This window comes from Salvelinus fontinalis, chromosome 24 (assembly GCF_029448725.1).
Source record: "Salvelinus fontinalis isolate EN_2023a chromosome 24, ASM2944872v1, whole genome shotgun sequence".
NCBI lineage: Eukaryota > Metazoa > Chordata > Actinopteri > Salmoniformes > Salmonidae > Salvelinus > Salvelinus fontinalis.
In genome coordinates, this window is record NC_074688.1 from 11865306 (window position 1) to 11884381 (window position 19076).

At 44.0% G+C, this 19076-nt stretch overlaps 1 protein-coding gene across 2 annotated transcripts in view; it reads left to right on the top strand.

Annotated features, from left to right (window-relative positions):
- Nucleotides 1-19076, top strand: part of LOC129821917 (latent-transforming growth factor beta-binding protein 4-like) — a 76519-nt gene that overhangs the window by 47408 nt on the left and 10035 nt on the right. The window contains exons 9-27 of one of the 2 annotated variants that reach the window (XM_055879655.1): nucleotides 1256-1318; nucleotides 3670-3792; nucleotides 6361-6537; nucleotides 9958-10320; nucleotides 11412-11528; nucleotides 13856-13984; nucleotides 14293-14418; nucleotides 14670-14795; nucleotides 14982-15101; nucleotides 15269-15388; nucleotides 15472-15591; nucleotides 15725-15844; nucleotides 15985-16224; nucleotides 16345-16464; nucleotides 16628-16747; nucleotides 16868-16987; nucleotides 17076-17195; nucleotides 18321-18446; nucleotides 18579-18704. In XM_055879655.1, coding sequence (XP_055735630.1) covers nucleotides 1256-1318; nucleotides 3670-3792; nucleotides 6361-6537; nucleotides 9958-10320; nucleotides 11412-11528; nucleotides 13856-13984; nucleotides 14293-14418; nucleotides 14670-14795; nucleotides 14982-15101; nucleotides 15269-15388; nucleotides 15472-15591; nucleotides 15725-15844; nucleotides 15985-16224; nucleotides 16345-16464; nucleotides 16628-16747; nucleotides 16868-16987; nucleotides 17076-17195; nucleotides 18321-18446; nucleotides 18579-18704 — 2676 coding nt within the window. The remainder of the gene's footprint in view (nucleotides 1-1255; nucleotides 1319-3669; nucleotides 3793-6360; nucleotides 6538-9957; nucleotides 10321-11411; nucleotides 11529-13855; nucleotides 13985-14292; nucleotides 14419-14669; nucleotides 14796-14981; nucleotides 15102-15268; nucleotides 15389-15471; nucleotides 15592-15724; nucleotides 15845-15984; nucleotides 16225-16344; nucleotides 16465-16627; nucleotides 16748-16867; nucleotides 16988-17075; nucleotides 17196-18320; nucleotides 18447-18578; nucleotides 18705-19076) is intronic. The other variant, XM_055879656.1, reaches the window with a different exon arrangement.

Sequence of the window (19076 nt, forward strand, 5' to 3'; positions counted from 1 at the left end):
ACCATATCAACATCATGTCAAAAAGTAGTGAGCTAATGTTCTGTTTTCAACTTCTTTCATCACCGCTAATCATTTTAGGAACTCAGACAGTCATTATTATTTTTTAGGTAACTCTCCTCAGCCATGCCAGTGAAAGAATGTACTTACTTGTAATGACTTGTTTTAGATAGAAAAGCCCAGAAATCAACATGGTCTTGTTTGTATCTGTTCCTGTTAGACTAACAGGGAATTCATACTATTCCACAGTATTATTGTTGCTATCAGTAATGGGCGTATTATGTAATAGATTAACTCCATGTTTAGCCGCAGCCAGTAAGAAATATATAGTATTATGTCGGGTCATTGATAAATACAGAAATAAATCACCGGGCTGTTTATCTCTCTGTTCAACAGTCTGGAAAATATCATGGTTTTCCTCGTTTTGATTTAAACTACGATGAAAACCTCATCAATTGCGATGTCTCCCTCCTTGCAAACAACTTCGCCCAAACATTCCCATAAATAAATGGTTGAAACCGAACAATAGAGGCCTTGTCCAAAACTCTGGCCAGGGATTACGGTCGTTTGAAGCACTAAGTACTTTAAACTTTCCATTTCCTTTGAGGAATGTCCTTTGAATCTTTACTCAGCGACCTCAAGTCACTTCACAACTTCCCACTTGTCTCCCGAGCCTGTAAAGGTCCTCCGAATAGAGCTTTGTTGGTTGTGAGAGGAGAGACAGCTGGGAGGGAGATTGTTAGCAGACAGGTGACCAACAGTGTGTGATTTAGGCTGCCAACAGTCCAGCAAACAACTGGGAGTAACATAGCTAGCTAACTAGCCGGAGATGGGATTGTTAGCCAATGTTAGATGAGGGAGTTTTCCACTCTAGACTGACAGTGAGTTGTCATGCTCGTATGGTAAAAACCCTTTATTTGTTTCGCTCTGTTTAATTGGCCCAGAACGCTCCGGTGTATCCCATGGCTCCTGTACGCTTGGCTCTCTCTCTCTGGTGCTACATGCTGCTCGTCTTCCATGTTGGGATCAGGGACTGTATATACAGTACACACAGATTGAGCACTAAAATAGTCTGAAATCTCGTCCAGGCTCTGCAGGAGAAACATAGGCAAGAAAAGATTGACCCATCACTCTGGTTGTAGACACAGCTATTGGCACAACATGCCTAGGTATCCCCTTTCCCTTTATGTCAGTAGGGCTCACATAGGGTCTCTCGAGTATTGCTATTTAATCATCATTATGTGAATTGCCTTTTCAGGAAATGGAGTCGATGGGAGCTGTCCGGCTGGATTTGAGAGGATCAACGGCACCCAGTGTGTTGGTGAGTTCCATCTGTAGAATGATGGTGGTCGTCTACAATCGTAGATAAACGCGTTCCAAAAGGGTTCTTCGGGTGTTCCCATACCTTTTTGTTTCCAGGTAGAAATCTTTTGGGTTCCATGTTGAACCCTCGGTGGAAAGGGTTCTACTTGGAACCAAATAGGGTTCTTCAAATGGTTCTCCTATGGGGACAGCCGAAGAACCCTTTTAGGTTCTAAATAGCACTTTTTATTCTAAGTGTACTTACATCCGATTTCAGCACGTTTAATCTCTTTGTGTCTGGAACAGGAGAACTAACCGAAAGAGATGTGTGTTGAAATGTTACAACATTTTATTTGACAGTATTTATTTTTAAACAAATACCAGGTCAAATAGGTGTGGAAAGAGAAGCATTGCAATGGTCCATCTTCATAATATGGCCTCTTCTCATTTTCAGTTGATGTTTTGAGTGGATTAATGTACAATATCACTTCATCAAGTCAGCAGCTGCCTCCTTAGCTTGTCATATTCCATATAGACTCCGCTCACCCACACACACATCGAAAAGCTCTTTGAAGCAGCTCATTATTCAACCCAGTCTTGTCACTTGGCCCAGAGATCTAGCGCTGAATAGTCTGAGGCGATAAACTCTGAAACACGAGCCATGCCTTGATTATCTGCCGCTATGGAAGGGCCGCTTCATCCGTCTCTGTAGAGCCTGATAAGATATGAGAGGGATAGGAGAAAACAGGGCACCCATCTCCCCTGATAGTAACAAGCAAATGCTATCATGCTGGCTATGAATCATTCAGGCCCGTTCAAAAACATGGGGTGGCACTCAGATGGGGACATACCAATGTGGTTGCGCTCATTCATGGTAAATCTGCTATTTATCTGAGAGGGACACATACCCAAAGGCAGGTCACAGTGACACAATGCATGTACTGTAGTTTTAGTTGACCCACCTGTTCATGAATTGCATATTGTAAAAACATCACCTGTGATTATTTAGAATAGGATTGGGGCTACTGGGATTATATTTGCACATCAGTTAGCAGCTGAAATAAAGAGAGAAGGGGAGAGAAAAACTACATTGATCTGTAAGTTAAATTCTATAACATAAAGGAGCCTCACTAACATGCCTCAATGGAAATACGTATTACTGTTATTTGGCAGGAGGAACTTTTTCATTCCTGCATCTATATGGAAACATTTAACATACAGTTGTAACTCAAATGGATTAGGTGCTGACAGGTGATGATGCAAACCATATATGCAACGTTGCCTTTGAATGTCTATTTGTAGCAAGAAGGTCTACAGTGAATTGGGGATGAGTTCAGTTCACTGCTATTACCCAACAGTTCAGTTCACTGCTATTACCCAACAGTTCAGTTCACTGCTATTACCCAACAGTCCAGTTCACTGCTATTACCCAACAGTTCAGTTCACTGCTATTTCCCAACAGTTCAGTTCACTGCTATTACCCAACAGTCCAGTTCACTGCTATTACCCAACAGTTCAGTTCACTGCTATTACCCAACAGTTCAGTTCACTGCTATTACCCAACAGTTCAGTTCACTGCAATTACCCAACAGTTCAGTTCTCTCCTATTACCCAACAGTTCAGTTCACTGCTATTACCCAACAGTTCAGTTCACTGCTATTACCCAACAGTTCAGTTCACTGCTATTACCCAACAGTTCAGTTCACTTATATTATCCAACAGATGTAGTGTAAGCTAGGCCAGACGGTTGTATAACCTGACTGCTGGAAAACTATTTCTCCTGGAAAAGCATGGAGCCAGATTGTATGAGACATAATGACAACACCAGGCCCTGTTGCATCACTCACTCAATCCCCCTAAATCCCTGAGAGTCACACCTCGTGTTGTAAGCTGCTACGATATTGATGAGGACAGGGTTGGATAAACACTGATATGTTATGGTTTTCTTTTACACTCCCGTTGAATGTCGCCAGACTTTTTAGTGTTTCCAAGATTATGATTTCAGGTTGGGGCTAGTTCTTCCAAGTTCTCAGCTAAACCTACAGTTTACAAAGAGTATTTGTTTCACAGGGAATGAACTCTAAGCACAAATGTTTGCCATGTCTAGCCACCCTCATTGGGTTTCAAGTCAGTCACTGTTAATATCCCCAGAATATAAATGTTCTCTGTGACCAGGGCCTCCCCTGCATGTACTGTATACAGTCTGTCACTCAGTCAAGGTTCAGCTCTCACTCTCAGTGATTACTCAGTTATTATCTCCCCGGCCTTCAGGAAGGGGGTACATGACAGTTTCCTGTCTGTGGATCCTATGGATGGATGGATGGATGGGGTTAGGGAATAGGGATGTGACCCTGGTGTTTCCCTTCCTAGATGTTAATGAGTGTTTGCAGCCAGGCTTCTGTGAGAACGGGAACTGTGTAAACACTCGGGGGAGCTACAGTTGTGTCTGCAGGCAAGGATACATACTGGACGCCTCTCACGGGATCTGTATCTGTAAGTAGCCTACAGGGCTCTCCGCTCGAAGGAGAGGAAGGGAATACTGTGCTCGCTGTGCCGCGGGGTCTGGAATGAGCAGGAATAACGCATGGCTGAGGTGCTATGGAGCTGAACTGTACAAAACACTATACACACAACCTCACATACAAAAACGTGTTGAGTAAAGAGACCAGGTAAAAAAAAAATGTGTTTTTATAGATCATTTCCTGCAATTCTACACATTTTGCCATGGCTTATGCCGTGTTTTATGCTATCTGAGTGATTCAAGCATCAGAACAAAATCAATGGGGGCCCCATGTCATGACATTTTTGGAGAATTTTAGATTCTCCTCGACTGTCTAGTTTTTATTTTGGTGATTGTTAGCTCTCAAAGATGATATTATAAAAAATATATACAGTACCAGTCAGAAGTTTGGACACACCTACTCATTCAGGGGTTATTCTTTATTTGTACTATTTTCTACATTGTAGAATAATAGTGAAGACATCAAAACTATGAAATAACACATATGGAATCATGTAGTAACCAGAAAAGTGTTAAACAAATATATTTTAGATTATTCAAAGTAGCTGCCCTGTGCCTTGATGACAGCTTTGCACACTCTTTTCATTCTCTCAACCAGCTTCATGAGGAATGCTTTTCCAACAGTCTTGAAGGAGTTCCCACATATACTGAGCACTTGTTGGCTGCTTTTCCTTTACTCTGTGGTCCAACTCATCCAACTCATCCAGATGGACATAGTCCATCTGTTAACAGCCCACCCAATTTACCTACCTCATCCCCTTACTGTTTTTATTTATTTACTTTTCTGCTCTTTTGCACACCAGTATCTCTACTTGCACATTATCATCTGATGATTTATCACTCCAGTGTTAATCTGCTAAATTGTAATTATTCGCTCCTATGGCTTATTTATTGCCTACCTCCTCATGCCTTTTGCACACAATGTATATCGACTAATTTTTCCCCCCTACTGTGTTATTGACTTGTTTATTGTTTACTCCATGTGTAACTCTGTGTTGTTGTCTGTTCACACTGCTATGCTTTATCTTGGCCAGGTCGCAGTTGTAAATGAGAACTTGTTCTCAACTAGCCTACCTGGTTAAATAAAGGTTAAATAAAAAATAAAAAAATCTTTGCTTATTTGAGCTGTTCTTGCCATATTATGGACTTGGACTTTTACCAGGGCTATGTTCTGTATACCAACCCTACCTTGTCACAACACGACTGATTGGCTCAGACGCATTAAGAAGGAACTTTTAACAATGCACACCTGTTAATTGAAATGCATTCCAGGTGACTACCTCATGAAGCCGGTTGAGAGAATGCCAAGAGTGTTCAAAGCTGTCTTCAAGGCAAAGGGTGGCTACTTGCAAGAATCTCAAAAATATCAAATCTATTTTGATTTGTTTAACACTTTTTTGGTTACTACATGCTTCCATATTTGTTATTTCATAGTTTTGATGTCTTCACTATTATTCTACGATGTAGAAAATAGTAAAAATAACAAAAAAATGCTATATATAGCTCCAATATCATTTCTACATACTTTTATATATGGTTTTAATCATTTAAGTTTACACTGAAAATGTTGTAGTTACCCGAAAATCATTTTCTATCTTTTGGAGTGGCGACAACGATTTAGCAGCTAAATTAATATAGGGGAAACACTGTAGGACAGTAGACTACCTCATGCAATAAATATTTCCATTATCTTTATTCATGCTCTGATCCCAAAAATGAGTTCAAATTCCACACACTTTTAGATTGAACAATATTCAGTAATACTTTACATTAACTGTGCTGTATTATATCATACATAAAACATACATTACACATCTATACGCACATCATAAACATGACATTACAGCTCCTGAAGTTCTGTGACACTTGGCCTGCTTATTCTAACCGGCATTTTACAAAGGTTAGTGCTTCTGAAATGCTGGTTGGCCTGTGACCCCTGTGTGTTGCCTTTGGATCTGACGCAGTTTGTATCTGCTTGTCTGTGGGCTCCCTCTCTATCCAGTCCGCCCCAGCACTTGGCTCTAACTGCTGGAAACTGTCTGTTTTGTGTGCGTCGTTGACTCTGAGCGGTCATCTTTAAACAATGTGTTGCCAAAACGTTAATGGGAATGCTTTGAGCTTTTCTGTTTTCTTGCTATCTGAATCGATGATTTAACAGCGATTTATTTCTGACGTTTCTTCTTTTTTCTGACGTCATGTACTTCTGCAACTCATTGTCTGTCTTCAGTTGAATATTTCTGTGTTTCTTAACCCGACTAAAGCGACAGAATGCCTACTGTTTTCTAAGCTAAGATCAAGTACCAGAAGTACCAGAGAATCATGACACAAAAAGCAAAGGCGAAGAGTACACCATCGTTATATTTCAAGATAAATTACCAATCAACAATCAGCATGTGTTGACCCTGCATGTTGGGTTTGGTGTATTCTTTTGCTTGAGGCCTTTTTGGAAATGAAGCTGTTTCTGTATGGCTATAATAAATGCTATCTTCTCTCTACCATTCTCCCATTGGCATGTCCTCACCCTGTCCTCCTCCTTGCAGCCCATAAGGTGATCTCGGAGGATAAGGGCCAGTGCTATCGTATCCTGAGCTCTGGCTCTGGTCCTGGTAGCTGCTACGTGCCTATCCTTAGGAACATCACCAAGCAGATCTGCTGCTGCAGCCGCGTGGGCAAGGCCTGGGGCAAGAACTGTAAGAGGTGTCCCTACTTTGGATCAGGTGAGCATCCCAATTCTGATTCAAACCTCCACATCATACTCGACCGGCAATGGATAATCATAATGCAGCTAATGACCAGTGTTAACATTTGCCTATGTCACAGTATGTACATTGATCAAAAATACAAACGCAACATGTAAAGTGTTGGTCCCATATTTCATGAGCTGAAATAAAAGATCCCAGAAAATGTCCATACTCACAAAAAGCTTATTTCTCTCAAATGTTGTGCACAAATGTGTTTACATACCTGTTAGTGAGCATTTCTCTTTTGCCAAGATAATCCATCTACCTGACAGGTGTGATATATCAAGAAGCTGATTAAATAGCATGATCATTACACAGGTGCACCTTGTGTTTGGGGGCTATAAAAGGCCTCTCTCAAATGTGCAGTTTTGTCACACAACACAATGCCACAGATGTCTCAAGTTTTGAGGGAGTGTGTAATTGGCATGCTGACTGCAGGAATGTGCACCAGAGCAGTTGCCAGATAAGCCATAAGCCGCCTCCAACGTTGATCTAGAGAATTTGGCAGTACGTCCAACAGGCCTCACAACTGCAGACCAGTGCCCCATGGTGGCAGTGGGGTTATGGTATGGGCAGGCATAAGCTATGGACGACGAACACAATTACATTTTATCGATGGCAATTTAAATACACAGAGATACCGTGATGAGAGCCTGATGCCCATTGTCGTGTCATTCATCTGCTGTCATCACCTCATGTTTCAGCATGATAATACACGGCCCCATGTTGCTGGAAGCTGAAAATGTCCCAGTTCTTCCATGGCCTGCATACTCACCAGACATGTCACCCTTTGATGTTGTTTGGGATGCTCTGGATCGTTGTGTACGACAGCGTGTTCCAATTCCTGCCAATACAGCAATTTCACACAGCCATTGAAGAGGAGTGGGACAACATTCCACAGGCCACAGTTCTATGCGAAGGATGTGTCACGCTGTATGAGGCAAATGGTGGCCACACCAGATACTGACTGGTTTTCTCTGTCCAGTGTCTGTGTTCTTTTGCCCATCTTAATCTTTTCTTTTTATTGGCCAATCTGAGATGTGGCTTTTTATTTGCAACTCTGCCTTGAAGGCCAGCATCCCGGAGTCGCCTCTTCACTGTTGACGTTGAGACTGGTGTTTTGCGGGTACTATTTAAAGAAGCTGCCAGTTGAGGACTTGTGAGGTGCCTGTTTCTCAAACTAGACACTAATGTACTTCTGCTCTTGCTAAGTTGTGCACTGGGGCCTCCCACTCCTCTTTCTATTCTGGTTAGAGTCAATTTGCGCTGTTCTGTGAAGGGAGTAGTACACAGCGTTGTACGAGATCTTCCGTTTCTTGACAATTCCTCGCATGGAATAGCCTTCATTTCTCAGAACAAGAATAGACTGACGAGTTTCAGAAGAAAGTTCTTTGTTTCTGGCCATTTTGAGCCTGTAATCGAACCCACAAATGCTGATGCTCCAGATACTCAACTAGTCTAAAAAAGGCCAGTTTTATTGCTTCTTTAATTAGAACAGTTTTCAGCTGTGCTAACATAATTGCAAAAGTGTTTTCTAATGATCAATTAGCCTTTTAAAATGATAAACTTGTATTAGCTAACACAACGTGCCATTGGAACACAGGAGTGATGGTTGCAGATAATGGACCTCTGTACGCCTATGTAGATATTCCATAAAAAAATCTGCCATATCCAGCTACAATAGTCATTTACAATATTAACAATGTCTACACTGTATTTCTGATTTTATGTTATTTTCATGGACAAAAAATGAGTTTTTCTTTCAAATTCAAGGAAATGTTTAAGTGACCCCAAACTTTTGAACAGTAGTGTATATAAACTCAGCAAAAAAAAAAGAAACGTCCTCTCACTGTCAACTGCGTTTATTTTCAGAAAACTTAACGTGTAAATATTTGTAGGATCATAACAAGATTCAACAACTGAGACATAAACTGAACAACTTCCACAGACATGTGACTAACAGAAATGTAATAATGTGTCCCTGAACAAAGGGTGGGTCAAAATCAAATTACCAGTCAGTATCTGGTGTGGCCACCTGCTGCATCAAGAACTGCAGTGCATCTCCTCCTCATGGACTGCACCAGATTTGCCTGTTCTTGCTGTGAGATGTTACCCCACTCTTCCACCAAGGCACCTGCAAGTTCCCGGACATTTCTGGGGGGAATGGCCCTAACCCTCACTCTCCGATCCAACAGGTCCCAGACGTGCTCAATGGGATTGAGATCCGGGCTCTTCGCTGGCCATGGCAGAACACTGACATTCCTGTCTTGCAGGAAATCACGCACAGAAGGAGCTGTATGGCTGGTGGCATTGTCATGCTGGAGGGTCATGTCAGGATGAGCTGATGTACCACATGAGGGAGGAGGATGTCTTCCCTGTAACGCACATCGTTGAGATTGCCTGCAATGACAACAAGCTCAGACCGATGATGCTGTGACACACCGCCCCAGACCATGACGGACCCTCCACCTCCAAATTGATCCCGCTCCAGAGTACAGGCCTCGGTGTAACGTTCATTCCTTCGACGATAAACGCGAATCCGACCATCACCCCTGGTGAGACAAAACCGCGACTCGTCAGTGAAGAGCACTTTTTGCCAGTCCTGTCTGGTCCAGCGATGGTAGGTTTGTGCCCATAGGCGATGTTGTTGCCGGTGATGTCTGGTGAGGACCTGCCTTACAACAGGCCTACAAGCCCCCAGTCCAGCCTCTCTCAACCTATTGGGGACAGTCTGAGCACTGATGGAGGGATTGTGCATTTCTGATGTAACTCGGGCTGTTGTTGTTGCCATCCTGTACCTGTCTCGCAGGTGTGATGTTTGGATGTACTGATCCTGTACAGGTGTTGTTACACGTGGTCTGCCACTGCGAGGACGATCAGCTGTCCGTCCTATCTCCCTGTAGCGCTGTCTTCGGTGTGTCACAGTACTGACGTTGCAATTTATTGCCCTGGACACATCTGCAGTCCTCATGCCTCCTTGCAGCATGCCTAAGGCACGTTCACGCAGATGAGCAGGGACCCTGGGCATCTTTCTTTTCGTGTTTTTCTGAGTCAGTAGAAAGGCCTCTTTAGTGTCCTAAGTTTTCATAACTGTGACCTTAATTGCCTACTGTCTGTAAGCTGTTAGTGTCTTAATGACCGTTCCACAGGTGCATGTTCATTAATTGTTTATGGTTCATTGAACAAGCATGGGAAACAGTGTTTAAACCCTTTACAATGAAGATCTGTGAAGTTATTTGGATTTTTATGAATTATCGTTGAAAGACAGGGTCCTGAAAAAGGGACATTTCTTTTTTTGCTGAGTTTATATATATATTAGTGTGTATATGTCTGGGTATGAAACTAATACTAACTAATTCAATCCTGCTTGTGCCGTTCTCTGTTTGCTTGTGAAAGTTGCTTTCAAGGAGATCTGCCCAGCAGGGCCTGGCTACCACTACTCTGCCTCTGTCATCCAGTTCAACCAGAGGTTGCTGGAGCAGCACGGGACTGGAGGTCCACCTGTCATATCCCAGAGAACGGGACAGAACAGGCCACAACAACCAGCCAGTAGTGGTGCACAGACTCCCCAAACTAGTCACCAACAATCTTCAGGCTCTCTCACTCCCCAAACCAGGCCTCAACAACCAGGTATCACTACTCTGCTCACAACTCCGACCAGACCCCAACAGCCAGGTGGTGGAGGCTCCCTGTCCTCCCAGGGCAGACCACACATCCCAACCAGCTCTGTTACAGCAGGACCCACCCGGGTGGTGACAGGTGAGTAGACAGTAGCCCCTAGCAACCGCAAGGAGATTCCTCAATATGAAGAGTTTCATTCCAGAACGCAACATTTCCATTTTCAGAAATGTTTGTAAATTGACATTAATTAAAACCACATCTTATGAAAGAGATCTATGATTTTTTTCATTTTACCATGACATGGGCTAGTGAAAAGGAAGACATGATATATACATAAGGTAATTTTATTTTAGAGAGAAAAATTATCATGCTTTGTGGCCAAACGCTATATATCCGCTCCAACCAACAGAACTCCAATAGACAAAGTGTCCAGATTCGGTTTTAAACAGTTACATGTAATAAAGTATTGAAACGTAAATATACAAATTATCTATTTGTTTAAACTAAATTGTGCAAATATCATAGTCAATTTGTATTCAGAGGGTGAATAGTGTAGTGTATACTATGTGAGTTTTCTTTTTGGACATTTTAAGCAACTTTTGGAACAATTTGTATTGTGGTTTTACAGGTTTTTTCATGAGGATAATTCAATGAAAAAATGTTTGAATTTGATTAAATACACTTTTGGAAAGATTTAATGAATAATAAGGACAATGAAAGTCTGTCGCAATTCATTTGCAAGAATGGATTGATTCTTATTGTTGGAGTGACACAGCACGCTGTTTGCGGCCTCCGTATATGTTTGCAGCCTGTACTCTATTGTTTCCCGTCGCTGGATCTAACTCTCTCAACACATGTCTCTGGATATAGCACATTTTGGTATGAAACAATACGGATATTTTGCGTTTTGCAACCCCCCAAAAAAAACATTCTAAAGTAAATGTTTTTAAGGTATGAGATCTGCCATAATTCATACACATAGAAAAAATGCAAATATGAAAAATTATCATTTATCGCATTTTGGAATCAAACCCTTCATATACTCTTGTCATTTCCACATAGCAACATCAACTACTGAGACAGAATTAGAACGTTTAAAGTTTGATGTTTGTGTCCAGAAGGCTGTGAGAATGACAATTCATATCAAGCTGCCTCTTCTCAACAAGCGGAAGCTCTAATGTGTCTAGACATTCTCAGTAAATGTTTAGGTCCGGTTTTGGTTTCTCTAGCTCGGCACCCCACTCAGACCCAATGGCCTCCAGTTGACCGACGGCCAGTATCTCCAGTGAGACCCGCCCAGCCCCTCCCATCTCTGGTCACGCCCCGCCCACCCATCCCCAGGCCAGGTACCGTAAATCATACACCACAACGCCACAGCCACAAAGTGTTTCATCTTGATACAGTAATGGCTCCAAGATTAGGTCAACTGCAGATAAATGCTGGTTCAACTTTCTGGCCTCTCACACTGCCAACTCTATGTCATTCCCTGTTAGAACTCTTAACTATGGTACTTCACACCTGACTCAAGAACAAAGAAGCATTTAGTTTGGAGTCTGTACTATGGAGTGAGAAAAGCTCAAAGTTCTCCATTGAAGTACGACAACTGGTCTTCCTGTGTCCGTTCTGCTCTCATTTTATGTGATAGCACTTGAAAGCATGAGTTCACATTTAGAATGGAACAGAATAATGAGTGCTTAAGAATCACGGGTAGATGGAGTTGAATTCTCTGGTAGCGTCGATTTTTACTGCTGGTTTTATCCATCTTCAAAGACATCAGATGTGTTTCTGGCTCTGGCCTTTTCTGGCTCCACTAGAGAACTTAGCCGACCCTATCCCACACACACATGCACACACACACCTCCACTTCAACATCAACAAAACAAAGGAGATGATTGTGGATTTCAGGAAACCGCAGAGGGAGCACCCCCCTATCCACATCGACGGGACAGCAGTGGAGAAGGTGGAACGTTTTATGTTCCTCGGCGTACACATCACGGACAAACTGAAATGGTCCACCCACACAGACAGTGTGGTGAAGAAGGCGTAACAGCACTTCTTCAACCTCAGGAGGCTGAAGAAATTTGGCTTGTCACCTAAAACCCTCACACTTTAACAGATGCATAATTGAGAGCATCCTGTCGAGTTGCATCACGGCAACTGCACCGCAAGGCTCTCCAGAGGGTGGTACGGTCTACACAACGCATCACCGGGGGAAAACTACCTGCCCTCCAGGACACCTACAGCACCCGATGTCACAGGAAGGCCAAAAAGATCATCAAGGACAACAACCACATGAGCCACGGCTTGTTCACCCTACTACCAAACAGAAGGCGAAGTCTGTACAGGTGCATCAAAGCTGGAACCGAGAGACTGAAAAACAGCTTCTATCTCAAGGCCATCAGACTGTTAAACAGCCATCACTAACACAGAGAAACTGCTGCCTACATACAGACTTTATTGGCCACTTTAATAATGTTTACATATCTTGCGTTACTCATCTCATATGTATATACTGTATTTTATATAATCTATTGCATCTTGCCTATGACGCTCTGTCATTGCTCATCCATATATTTATATGTAAATATTCTTATTCCATTCCTTTACTTAGATTTGTGTGTATTAGGTAGTTGTTGTGTAATTATTAGATTACATATTAGATATTGCTGCACTGTCGGAACTAGAAGCACAAGCATTTCGCTACACTCGCAATATCATCTGCTAACCAATTTTATGTGACCAATAAAAATTGGATTTGGATTTGATTTGACACACACACCTCAACTTCAAAACCTCAGTCGATAAAAGGCGTTTTACATTCTTTAATGCACTTTGCAATACAAAGAGAGATTCAAAGAGGGAATGCCCTCACGCAGGAACTCTGGCTCAAGATATAAGCAGTAAACAGATGGGTACAATGCTCTGTTTGTGTCGCAAAACGTTTCCCTAATGTTAGCCAACTGCTCACCACCGGACTGTTAGTTTATCACATGTTGGCAGGTTTGAATCTCAAGGAGGGGCCGTCAAAGAGCTGCTAACTATTTTTCTTGTGAGGAAGGTGACAGTTTTGTGCTGTAACCTAGAATTTAACACTGTTATGCCCACAGCCTGGAATCTGCCCCATAACAAATGAGTTCTGAGACTATAAATCCTCATAATGGTCCCTGAGAAATATATGAGCTGCACTCTTAGAAAAAAAATAAGTGCCATTTCGAACCTTAAAGGGTTGTCCCCATAAGAGAACCCTTTAAAGGACCTTTTTAGGTTCTGGGTAAAACCCTTTTGAGTTCCATGTAAAACCCTTTCCATAGAGGGTCCTACATGGAATCCAAAAGAGTTCTACCTTGAACCAAAAAGGGTTCTCCCATGGGGACAGCCGAAGAACCCTTTTTTTCAAAGAGCGTGGAATGGGATGAGTGTATGTCAGAGCTTCGTTGTTCAGCTCTTCAATGTAAACAGAGATCAGGCAGCCAGATGAAATCAGAAGCTCCTCACATTCGCCGTGGCTGTGTCATCCCCTCTTCCCTCTCACAACCTCAGGCGGCTGATATGGATGAGATGACTACCAAGATCACACTTTGGAGTCGTTTTTGAAATGGTAACAGACAAGCTGTGTGTGGTGTGTGTGTGTGTGTGCGCGCGCGTGTCTACGTTCATCTGATTGGGCGTGCAGTGCGGGGTGTGTGTGAGACTATGCCCCAGGTGTGTGGACAGGGCCGCTGTGTGGACCAGCCCGGAGGGAGACATACCTGCATCTGTAACGAGGGATACCAACTCAACGCTCAGCAGACTCGGTGTCAAGGTGAATGTCGTTTTGTTAGGGTACTGTTGCTAGTTTAACTATTTAGCTACTATTGGGAAGCATCAAACACACATACACATCCCAATGTTGGCTATTCCTGATGCTGTACTGGGCCTCAGCTGTATTTATAGTGTGCGGTCATTGAACATGTGCTAGCTATTATGGATGAGTCAGTTTCAGGCTGGTTACGGTACCACAAGCATCTCACTGCAATCCCCTCCCCTGAGGGGCCGCTTGATTACAACCTGTAGGGTTGGTCAGGCTCCTCTTGACCTCTTTAACCCCAATCATTCCCCCTTTCCTTTCAGACATAGACGAGTGCACGGCGTCTTCTCCGCCCTGCGGAAGCGGCCGCTGCCAGAACACAGAAGGGGGCTACAGGTGCAGCTGTCCCTCTGGATACCAGCCGGGACCCCAGGGCACCAGCTGTATAGGTACAGCCCCGCCCCACTGTACACACCACTCACACACACACGGTCGCTGGCCACGGCAGCTGTGCCCTTGACGTTTATTCAGACAACAGCTACTCTGTATTGTTGGGTATAGAGAGAGACCTGGCATCCCCCTGGAATGCCTTGTGATCTACTTGGAGGTCAAGGGTTAGGAAATGGGGTCTGGTACTCTGGTCAGTGTTCTCTGAGAGTCCCTCGTGGTGTTATTGTTTTCTTCTCATCTGGATCTCTAGATGTCAATGAGTGCCTCCACACCCCCAGTCCCTGTTCCGTTGGGGAGTGTGACAATACACCAGGCGGCTACAGGTGTGTGTGTCCTGCTGGTTTCAGAGCCAACTTCAAAGAGACGCATTGTCAAGGTAAGAGGGGACGCATACTCAACATCAGCAGTCATTAAGTATTATTTCCATGATTGTGACTGTTATAAGGAATGTTATGTCAATTGTGATAGCTGTACAGTAGTCCTTGTCATCATTCTAGACGAAAATAGACAACTGTTAACTGTCAAGTCTTTGAGTAAAGGACAAACTTTTTTGGTGGCACAGATATTGACGAGTGTCGGCAGGTTCCGAACCCCTGTAACAACGGCCGCTGTGAGAATATCCCTGGTAGCTTCAAATGTGTCTGCCGCACTGGGTACAAGCTAGAGGGCAACACATGTAAAGGTAAGGAAGCTATCTCTGCATCTATTCAACATTATTTCACTACTGAAGGTGCTGTCCTGTATATGTTGCCGTCTTCACTCACCAACGATTGTGTGATGTTTGTTAAATGATACTATTTGTCAGTTGGACATATTCAACTTCCTGTCTATCATTCTCCCTTTCCCCAGATGTGGATGAGTGTGAGGACCCCTTGAGGTGTCCTGTTCAGGCCTGTGTCAACTCTCCAGGATTATACAAGTGTGTGTCTTGCCCGCCAGGCTTTGGCCTGCTCAACGAGCATTGCTCAGGTAACACCCCTTGTCCTGAAGCAGTCATACACAAAACCAAATAATAACCTTTCACTAATGGTCTGTGTCGCCCCCTGTTGTAGATGTTGACGAGTGCCGTCAGACCCCCAGCCTTTGCACCAATGGTCATTGTGAGAACACTCCTGGGAGCTACAGGTGTGTTTGCCACACAGGATACAAACTACAAGGCAAGACCTGCACAGGTACCAGCGATGACTCCACCCAATGTATTTACCTACATTCCCTCTTTTTGAACCTGTCAGCGAATGGAACAATCAATCTATGGAAAATAAAATTCTGCCCGTCTATTAATGTTCTGGCTCTTATCTGTTTCAGATGTGGATGAGTGTGAGGACCCTTTGAGGTGTCCTGGTCAGGCCTGTGTCAACTCTCAGGGTTCTTACAACTGTGTGTCCTGCAAGCCAGGCTTCAGCATGATCAATGGACAATGCTCAGGTAAAATCCCATTGCCTCTGTGTGTTCTGAGGTATGCCTGTGATTTTTTTTTTTCATCCATCCATTCATTAGTACATCCATTTAGAGTGTATTTGAAATTGGCAACTACCTTTTCAGCAATCTCCTCTCCATTCCTACAGATATAGATGAGTGTGGTCAGACCCCCAGCCCGTGCACCACCGGTCACTGTGAGAACACCCAGGGTAGCTACAGCTGTGCGTGTCTCACTGGCTACAGACTACACGGTGATACCTGTAGTGACGTGGATGAATGTGCAGACCTGTCCCAGTGCCCTGGCCAGGAGTGTGTGAACTCCCTGGGCTCATACAAGTGTGTGTCCTGTAAGCCAGGCTTTGGGCTGGTCGACAGACACTGCACAGGTAGGACACAACATGGCCTTTGTCAACACTCATTCATGTAGATCCGATCACTTACACAATAAGCCGTTTGTAAGCAGAAGTATTTTTTTAAATCTTTCGTTCTTTTTGTTGTTGTTGCAGATGTTGACGAGTGCCTCCACATCCCCACTCCCTGTGCTTACGGCCGCTGTGAGAATACGGCTGGAAGCTACAAGTGTGCGTGCCGATCTGGCTTCAGGCTACAGGGCAACACCTGCGGAGGTGAGACTGCACGTTGAACATGCACATTACTTCAGCCGATGAAGAGCAGTCAAATGTGTGACTTCCTTTAGCACGTAATCGAGTGAAACACTACTAGATGTGGCCTTTGTTCTGTCGACTTCATTAAGAGATTGTAAAGAATAACATCTGTTGGCTTCTCCAGATGTGGATGAGTGTGAGAACGCTCTGCAGTGTCCTGGTCAGGAGTGCATCAACTCTGAGGGCTCCTTCAAATGTGTGGCATGTAGCCCAGGCTTTGAGGCTGGAAACGGACAGTGTACAGGTGAACAACCTTCTCAACCACACACACACACACAGAGAAACACAGAGACAAACACACACACACACATTTGTATTCCATATTGTTAATTGTATCAATACTGATGTTAATTCTTTCACACAGATATCGATGAGTGTCGCCAGACCTCCAACCTATGTGCCAACAGTCGCTGTGAAAACACCCCGGGTAGCTACCAGTGTGTTTGTCGCACCGGGTTCAAACTACAGGACAGCATCTGTATTGGTAAGGCTGCATGTGTCTGTCTTTTACATGATGACTCATGCTCCATATCACTCTGTTAGATGTGTGACCTCCACTTGCTTCATTTTAGACATTGATGAATGTGAAGACCCCTCACAGTGTCCTGGGCAACGGTGTGTGAATTCTGAAGGCTCCTACAAGTGTGTCGCCTGCAAAGCTGGCCACGGTATGCAAGATGGGTTATGCGCAGGTAAGACTAGCTGTCTGTTAGGCAGTGCATCAAGTCAATTCAAGGCATTCTGTCCATGTAGTCGACATGTTTTTTCAAGGTGTTTTGCTGCTCTCACACTTGCCTGTTGCATTTGTTTCTGGGAAGGAAGGCCATGGCTCTTTTACAGCCAAGGGGAGGAGGTGATTTGTAGACGGCGGCAGATTTCTGTCTAATAAGGAAACACGTTTTCAAAGAGATTAAATGAGTCAATGTTGAACTCTGCAGAATGTGACAGGAGATGCTTCTCACCAGACCAAAATTAGCGCCAAACTCTTTTTCACACACGCCTTCCACTTGAGATTGCGTTCCATTCATACTGCTTTATGGAATCAGACAATCATATCACTAACACTGTTGGTGTTATTGGTGATGCAGCTTGACTAAGACAGTCGCCATAGTAAAGCAATTTTTCATCATCCTACAGTAGGTGATGAGTGAGCAAAGGGGGTTGGCCACCCATTGGCCTTCTAGCCCCAGTTCCACACTGCAGTCAGCACTCTCCTCAGCATTCCTCTCCTCTTCTCTCCTCACTTCACCCTTGCTGGCTTCTGTTACTCCTCTTACTCACTTCCAAGCAGTTTTTTGTCCCGTGGGACACACAAATCATCAGCCCAAGTATCATTTCAGGACACCGTGCTCCATCCCACCAGGGTTAATTGCCTCTACCTAAAAAAACAAGAGACCACATTAAAAATGCATATGAATGTACTGTTTCTGCTGTGATATGAGAATCACTCAGAGGTATTCAATAGAAGTCTGGCTGTTGGACTGGGCCGATGTGCGCCAATAGAGTCTGCAACAGATGTTTAGACTTCAAAGGGGATAGATAGCGTGTAAATCAAAAACACCTTGGGTATGGATGTAACACTTGGGAATGGATGGATGACTCGTTGGCGAGGTTTCACTGTCAAAAGGTTATATCCATAAGGGACAGAATCGATTGGTGCTGTGTTGATTTAAGAGAAACCACTTGAATGCTGTTTAACCCCTTTTAGGGGGGACAGAAAGGCCTATACATGAAGCAGTGGTGTATGTGTGTGTGCGTACCAGTACCAATGAGCACCCCCCCCCCCCCCCCCCTCTCCCTTCCTCTCCCTTCCTCAGATGTGGATGAATGCCAGAGCCCTGACACCTGTGGTGTAGCGAGGCTGTGCGTGAACACGGACGGCTCCTACCGCTGTGACTGTCAGCCAGGCTACAGAACCGCTGGCCTCGGACGCCAGTGTAGAGGTCAGTACCGACGACGGTGATAAGCGCTACAATGTCAGTGATGTGATTTGATAATGTGTATATACCACGCTGCGGGTCGCTGTCTCTTTTCTGTGTCATATTGTAGCGCGGGTTTGTCTTGTCTCTTCACAGACGTCAATGAGTGTCTAGAGGGGGAGTACTGCTTCCCAAAGGGAGAGTGTGTGAACACAGAGGGCTCCTACCGCTGTGTGTGCTCCCAGGGATACACCACCAGCAGCAACGGAAGCTCCTGCCTGGGTGAGGCCTATAAGCCATCTCGTACACACACACACACACACCTAAGTCCCACTGGCATTGCTGTAGGCTACTCTTAAACCTGCAGAATGGAGAAGTCTCTACTCATGACATAGACACAACACGTATGGGTTGTTTACTCTGCAATTTAAACTGCCCATTAACTTTGACAACTCTTAGCAGGGCTATACTAGTAATCACTTATAATTATAATCACTTCTACAAATAATCACTTATCGGCTACTTTACACAGATGATATTGCGCATAGTCTCTCACACAGTGAATGACAAATGAAACGACATGGGCACAACGTCATGATAAAGGATTGCTTAGCTTGGCGGTAGGCACAGTGGGGTTGTCTGTGGTGATGTAAT